The sequence below is a fragment of the Bufo bufo genome, chromosome 1, assembly GCF_905171765.1.
Source record: "Bufo bufo chromosome 1, aBufBuf1.1, whole genome shotgun sequence".
NCBI lineage: Eukaryota > Metazoa > Chordata > Amphibia > Anura > Bufonidae > Bufo > Bufo bufo.
Window position 1 is genome coordinate 465,079,568 of NC_053389.1, and position 7,579 is coordinate 465,087,146.

Here is a 7,579-nt window from a genome sequence, read left to right on the forward strand (position 1 = left end):
TTGTATTTCCAAGAAGCTGTCCCATTCACTCCAATGGGACGACTCTATAGTCTACACTTTAATAGGAAGGAGCCGTCCCATAGATCGGGACGTCTTGTAATTACATCTGCTCACCACTGTGATGTCAAAAGTGGGCAGGTAAACCATAAAAGGGACGGCTGCACAAGCATGGAGCCTGGCCTTCTCTGCCAGGTGTCAGGCCCCCACCAATCTGATATTGATGACCAATACTGGGGAGATGTTAAAATCTCAGAAAACCCCTTTAACATCCCTTTACATACAAACACATGACGGAACAGACTAAAAATGTTGGCCTCATGAGCAAGCAGGTATTTCATCCAAAGGATAGTACAGTTTTTTTTTTCTGTAAAGCCAGTATTTGAGTATTTTTATTTTCTGTGACCACGTGTTCTCACCATGCATAATCAAACATGCTAGAATGAGGGGAGGAAGTTAAAAAAAGAAGAGGAATAATCCTCACAGAAGAGAAGAGACATTTTATAATTATGTCTAATAGCAGGAGCTAACATTTAAAGATTGAATCAGCCAGGAGTGCGTATCACTGAAAGGGGGACATGGATGTTGGTTTGTGGCCTTATATGACTTCTACTGCAAACTTACTTGGCAATAGTAATAACTTCCGCAACTAAGATTGACTTAAAGGATTACCACAAGGCCTTATTCCAGATAGAACAACTAGATCCACCTTCAGTTCCACTGAACCTAACTTACCATATCCCATGGACCAAAGATGCTGAAAGTTCAGTAAAAGTGAAGGAGTTCTGGGCGATACATGTGTAAGACAGTTAACATAGTTACAGCATGTCCATCTGAACGTAGTCCAACATTGTATACTAGAGCAGAACTAAGGTAAAGTCTTGGAGGTGAAAATAAATAAGCAAACGTCCAATAAACAAAATAGTGATTTATTAATAATTTAAAGTTCTATAATAAATTTCATTTAAAACTTTGCTCCGTGGACATTAGGGAGTGCAACAATCTCCCTTATTGGCAATAAGTGTGCAATCTAAGCTTTGCAAGTCAGGGGTACATACATACATACTTCCAGTTTACACAACCCAGAAATGATCTCATCCATACCATATAGCATTCGAGGTGAGGCTCCCTAAGGACAGAGGTAATTCACATTAAGAAACTTCAGAGCAATTAAAAAGATTAAACATGAAAACCACCATGTGGTTCACAAAGCTCAGGCAAGAAACAAAGAACAAAAAACATGAACTTCTATTGTAAGTTGACAACTCTTGTGCATAACAGTTACACAAACCTCCTTGCTGCCAACATGCAGCAACCATAAGGAGAAATTGCAAAAAGTGTGGATTGCTCTTACATCACATCTGCTACACTCAGGAAAAAGTTCAGTCCACCTCATTTTATAGGTAAAAATATTGACAGTGCTACATATAAAAACGCGATTATGTACAGAACTTATGTAACTCTGAATTAAAACAAAACCAAGTACTTCAAAGTCAACAGAAGTTTAAATGCATTTCTTTGGCTCCTTCTTCCAGGTTTCAGGAGAACCAGTCTTCACAGAAGACGGATATATAGTGCTCATCCATATCTTTAATGGATTAATACGAGTCTAACGCTACTTTTTGGATCTTAAGCCACAGCATTTCTAAGGCAGAGCTCTCATTTAAGTTTCCAAGGCTTTCTTCATGCTCGGGATATGTTAACCAACCATATCTCCTGCAACTTTAAAGAATCTTAATTCACAGGTATGACCTCCTACAAGCAACAACAGCTGTCAAAGACCCTTTGACAGGTTTAAAGAGAAACATTTCTTTTAAGGAATGATTTTCACCAGCACACCCAATAAATTACATCTCACGTGGATTGCATAGAATCTACTTTAAAGACATTTTGATTGGCTGGACTTGTGAAGTATAATTGTTGAGGAGGGACTCTATTGTCACAAGGACTACTAAGACCTAATGTCCTTTCAAAATCCAGTAGCTGGCCCATGAAGTTAAAGTTGGGAGAGATGTTGGATTTCTTCATCTTGACTATGTCGTAGGCGTCATTCATGGAAAGGTTCAGCTTTTGCATAAGGTAGGCCACTGTCACTGTGACTGAGCGACTGATGCCAGCCAGGCAGTGGACTAGAACACCACAGCTTTTTCCTCGTGCTTCATCTGAAAGGAGAAAAGAGAAAAAGTTTGATAACCGCACTTCAGATCCCTCACTTTACAGGCCGCAAGTGCACAATATCTCGTCGAAATGATTTTAAAGCTGTTGTAGACCCTCATGTTCCAACGTATCTGACCACCAAACATGCAAAAAGTTCTAATGTGGTAGAAAAATAAAAACACCTACAAGCCTATAAAATTATTCTCCTCCCTGGGAGATGGATTTAAGACCTTTTGTTCCCCTATTTATGTCAGTTATCCACATAAAAAAAAAAAAATCCTTAAATTGCAGCCAACAATGGGATTATTCAGACATTTCAAGAGAAAGAGGGAAGTCACAGGGGACAACCCATTAAGAGGAACAGGATGTCAACATTGCTCTAAAATGGGTTCCTTTGTAAGAGGAAACTAACTACAATACTTGGAGATTAGGTTCGATGTGGCTTCCAGCCAAAATGTTCTTCCTGTCGTGCTCATATTACCATTGCACTATGCTAGCAAAAGTTCACGGCTCCAAGGCTCTACTGAGCATTTAAAGGAGAAGCCACATGGCCATACCACTGATACAATTCTACGACGATACTCACCAATAAAGGAGATTGCTTCAGGGAAAAACTGCGAAAGGTTTTGGCTCCAGTGGTCCGATATGGGAATCTGCTTGTACCTGAACTCGCCAGCATTTTCAAAGAGATTAGGCAAATTCGGGGTCACATTCAAGATGTACTTGATGCCAAATTCTTCTAAAACATCCAGGTTGGTGGAATCCTTGGCACATCCGAGGTACAAGTAGGGCAGGATTTCAACTGGGAATGAAGGCTGTGTATTAGAAAGGGGGCTGCCATCAGAATCTGTAGCACTGTTAGGGTCCCGGTCAATATCGGATTCGATATCGGATGAAGAATCTGAGCTGATGCGGAGGCCTCCCAAACCTAAGACTGGAGGAGAGCTGCTGCTACAAGAACTATCCAGATTTGTTTCACAATGCACAGGGAATTCGGCCTGGAACTTGTTGAAACCACCTAAAAAAAAATTGACAGAAAAGAAAAGGTCACGATTATACTAATTCAAGTACCCGAGATGTTCATCAGATCCACCTTAAGAACCAACACTGGTAATGCCCACCCCATTAACCCGTAGTAGACAGCCACATCATAGCTCAGGGGTGTTGAGAAGAGCCTCTGTCCTTCACATGTGGAGCACTGATATATGTTAGACCTTAACTCCATGCAGAACATTTTAGATAAGGTCACCTAAGACTTTGAACCCTTCAAGGGGCGCAATTAGAAAGGAAGTCCACCCCATGCGGGTAGAAGCATGACAAGGCTGCAGATAATTGCCAGGGAGATTATCTGCAATCCATACCAACAAATAAGGAAGTCTGGCTACAAGTAATGAGGCCACGGGCACCAGTTTTGATGGGTGACCTACATGCCACATGGCACGATCCTGCAGAACATGTGGCCACTCACCTTCCAGGTAGAACGCCCTGCAGCCCTCGTCCTTCAGCCTCTTCATCAGCAGCCCCAGCACCGTCTCTCCGCCCGTGTTCTCGTTCCACTCGCTGCTGCTCTCGTCGTACAGGATGACGGTGTCCGAGCCGCATCTGCCGGCGAAGGTGTCGCGGTCCTCGCCGCGGGTAAAGAGCGAGCGGATGGGCAGGTTGCCCTTCTTCAGCCGGCGCAGCATGATGCCCGGGATGGCGACGTTGATGGCCGCCTCGATGTGGGACGACTCGTAGAGCTCCTGCGGCCGGCAGTCCATGAGCAGGAGGCGCTCGTTGGCCAGCTCCAGCTGCTCGTTCAGCCAGGCCACCGACTTGCTGACCGCCATGTCTGACGTGGGGTGCACGGGTCTGAGCTTGTCTATCATTGAGGAGAAGGGGGTGAGAGAAGCGCGGCCTGGAACGTGGGGTCTGCTAGGCGGCCTCTGCCTACAGCTGCATCCGCTTGTCAATGGGAGCGAAGTGAATGGCGGCGGCGGTGCTGGCGTCTCGTCCTCTGTGTGATCAATCAGCTCCGCACGGCGCAGCCAGTACTGAATGGATACAAACAGCGAGCGTCTCAATGGATACATTGTGCGCGCCGACCAATCAGAGCGCGCCGAGCGCTCGTTGCCCTGGAGACGGGCCGGCTGGAACAGGTTGTGTTGATGAATTGTTAATGAGTTTGTCATTCACAAAAACGGAAAGGAATTTCCGCTGTGGATCAGCCGAGTGCAAACAAGCAGCAGCGGCGGCGGCCCAGGAGAGGGAGGAAGCGGGGGAGGGGAGCGGGCACAGCTCGTTAGCACGCTGCCTTCCTGAAGGAAGTGTGTGCAGGAATCTCCGAGCTCTGGCTGGCCACCGGCCGCCATTCTTCCTTGTTCTTCTAGGGACTGGAGCACCGCTCACTTCTAGCACAAAAGGGGCTCCAGTGAGCGCCCCTTCGGCACCATTCAGATAGTTCTGACAATCCCACTGCATCCTAAGCAAAGGTCAGTGACTGCCGACTAGATGTGATCTGCTCTGACATCAGGACTGTCACTTATGTCATCGATCACATGGCCTTTCTGCTGCCTGAGGCAAAAACGGAACCGGCGCCGACCTCTGACCGGCTACGGGAACTAGGAATAAAGCCTGTTCGAGAAAATGGTGGGCCAGCGAGACATCGCGCCCGTGCCCCGCTGCGCCATTGCTGTCCTGAGTGCAACCATGCAGCTGAACACACACTGAGCAAAAATATAAACCCAACACTTTCGGTTTTGCTCCCATTTTGCACGAGCTGAACTCAAAGATCTGAAACATTTCCTACATACAGAAAAGACCCATTACTCTCAAATATTGGTCACATATCTGTCTAAATCTGTGTTAGTGAGCACTTCTCCTTTGAGAGATAATCCATCCCACCTCACAGGTGTGGCATATCAAGGTGCTGATTAGACAGCATGAATATTGCACAGGTGTGCCTGAGACTTCCCACAATAAAAGTCCACTCTGAAATGTGCAGTTTGATCACACAGCACAATGCCACAGGGAGGGAGCGTGCAATTGGCATGCTGACTGCAGGATGTCTACCAGAGCTGTTGTCTGTGCAATGAATGTTCATTTCTCTACCATAAGCTGTCTCCAAAGGCGTTTCAGAGAATTTGGCAGTACATCCAACCGGCTTCACAGCCTCAGACCACGTGTCACCACACCAGCCCAGGACCTGCACAGAGATACCGTGACTAGATCCTGAGGCCCATTGTTGTGCCATTCATCCACGACCATCACCTCATGTTGCAGCATGATAATGCACGGCCCCAGATTACAAGGATCTGTACACAATTCCTGGAAGCTGAACACATCCCAGTTCTTGCATGGCCAGCATACTCACCGGACATGGCAATGGAAGCTCTTATTGCCCCCTTTTGCCCCTACCTGGTGCTGCCTGAGGCGATCGCCTCACCCCGCCTCATTGGCAGTGCACCACTGAGGACATCTCAGTAGATTTCTCCTTAAAGGGCGTCTGTCAGCAGATTTGTACCTATGAAACTGGCTGACCTGTCGCATGCGCACTTGGCAGCTGAAGGCATCTGTGTTGGTCCCATGTTCATATGTGCCTGCTTTGCTGAGAAAAGTGATGTTTTACTATATGCAAATGAGCCTCTAGGAGCAATGGGGGCGTTGTCATTACACCTAGAGGCTCTGCTCTCTCTGCAACTGCTGTACCCTCTGCACTTTGACAGGGCAAGGTGTGATCATCTTTTCACTGCCTGGCCCTGTCAATCAAAGTGCAGAGAGTACAGCAGTTGCAGAGAGAGCAGAGCCTCTAGGTGTAATGACAACGCCCCCATTGCTCCTAGAGGCTCATTTGCATATAGTAAAACATCATTTTTCTCAGCAATGTGGGCACATATGAACATGGGACCAACACAAATGTGTTCAGCTGCCAAGCACACATCTGCAAAATTTGGATGCCTTCCGCGTACAAAGCGCATTTTTCTCATTCCTATTTTTACAAATGGCTATTGTCAGCAAAATGAGCAAGAATAGGACATAATTTGCGGGACGGACATACGGATGCGGACAGCACACTGATGACATCTACATGCTGTCTGTTTTTTTTGTGCAGTCCCATGGAAATTAATGAATCCTTGTGGTATCCACAAAAGATGCGGATCGGAACCGCCACGGACCAAAAATACAGTCCTGTGCATGAGGCCTCCAAGGGATTTTCCTGGGCTATAATACTGATGACCTATTCTTCGAACCGGTCATATTGGTAAGGTTTTTTGTTTTTTTTAACCTGAAATAAACTTGATGTGGAATCTGCATCAGTTTTTTGTGTTTTTTTTTTCCTAATGCGTTTTTTCATGCAGATTTGATGTGGTTTTTACATTCCTGCTCATTTTCAATTGGAATTCTGGATGTGGAATCTGCTCCAAAAATGGACAAGACACTTCTTTATTTCTGCTTTGTGGTTTATAAAACTGCAAGCTTGAAAAAAGCACAGTGTGGTTTAGCATGCAGTTTCCCCTTTGAAATCAATAGTAAAGGTCTGCATGTGTTTTGGCTCATAATCCGTGCCAGAATCCACATCAAAAATCCTCTATGTGAACATACCCTTAAAGTGGCCCTCTGGTTCAAAACCAAAAATTCATATTACCTTGGGAATGAACAGAACATTTAACTGGTGCCATCCTTTTCATCTATTGTTCCACAAATCTGCCAATACCTGGGCTCCTCTTCTGCCATCCAAGATGGCGGCACCACTTTTCAGACTAACCTCTGCAGACGGTGCATCGGTAGTCCAAGACATGGGCAGGGCTGGACATGCAGGAAGTGTCTAGAGCTACATAAGCGCCGTGTGCACTGGGTAGTCTGAGAAGTGTGTGGCTGGGGGCTGGGAACTGGTGCATCTGTAGTTAGAAAAGGATGGCACCAGTTAAATGTTCTGTCTATTCTCCAGGTAAGGCCTCATGCACATGACCGTAGTTCTGGTCGGCATCCGAGCTCCAGTATTTGCAGCTTGGATGCGGGCCTATTCACTTCAATGGGGCCGCAAAAGATGCGGACAGCACTCCGTGTGCTGTCCACATCCGTTGCTTCTTCCGTGGTCCGCCAAAAAAATATAACCTGTCCTATTCTTGTCCGTTTTGCGGACAATAATAGGCAGTTATATGAATGGCTGTCCGTGGCGTTCCACAAATTGCAAATGCACGCGGACGCCATCCGTGTTTCGCGGATCCGCAATTTGCGGACCGCAAAACACACAACGGTCGTGTGCATGAGGCCTAATGTGAACGTTTTGTTTTGAACTGCAGAGTCCCTTTAAGTGACCGGGAGCAACTCTGCAGTACCACTCACAGCCAGTGTATGGAGCTGTGCAGCAGTCAGTTCATACAACTGATCGATGAGCGTGACTGGAGTCAACCCTCTACCCAATTTATATTCATCTATCCTATGG

The 7,579-nt window shown here is 46.2% G+C and overlaps 1 protein-coding gene across 1 annotated transcript; it reads right to left on the reverse strand.

Annotated features, from left to right (window-relative positions):
• Nucleotides 1-907: 907 nt before the first annotated feature.
• On the reverse strand, nt 908-4,205 carry DUSP6 (dual specificity phosphatase 6). The gene is made up of 3 exons (XM_040408699.1): nt 3,623-4,205; nt 2,741-3,172; nt 908-2,159 (listed from the first exon to the last, which is right to left on the reverse strand). The coding sequence occupies exons 1-3, from the start codon at nt 4,020-4,022 to the stop codon at nt 1,852-1,854; spliced, it is 1,140 nt and encodes a 379-aa protein (XP_040264633.1). The 5' UTR covers nt 4,023-4,205; the 3' UTR covers nt 908-1,851.
• Between the last annotated feature and the right edge of the window lie 3,374 nt (nt 4,206-7,579).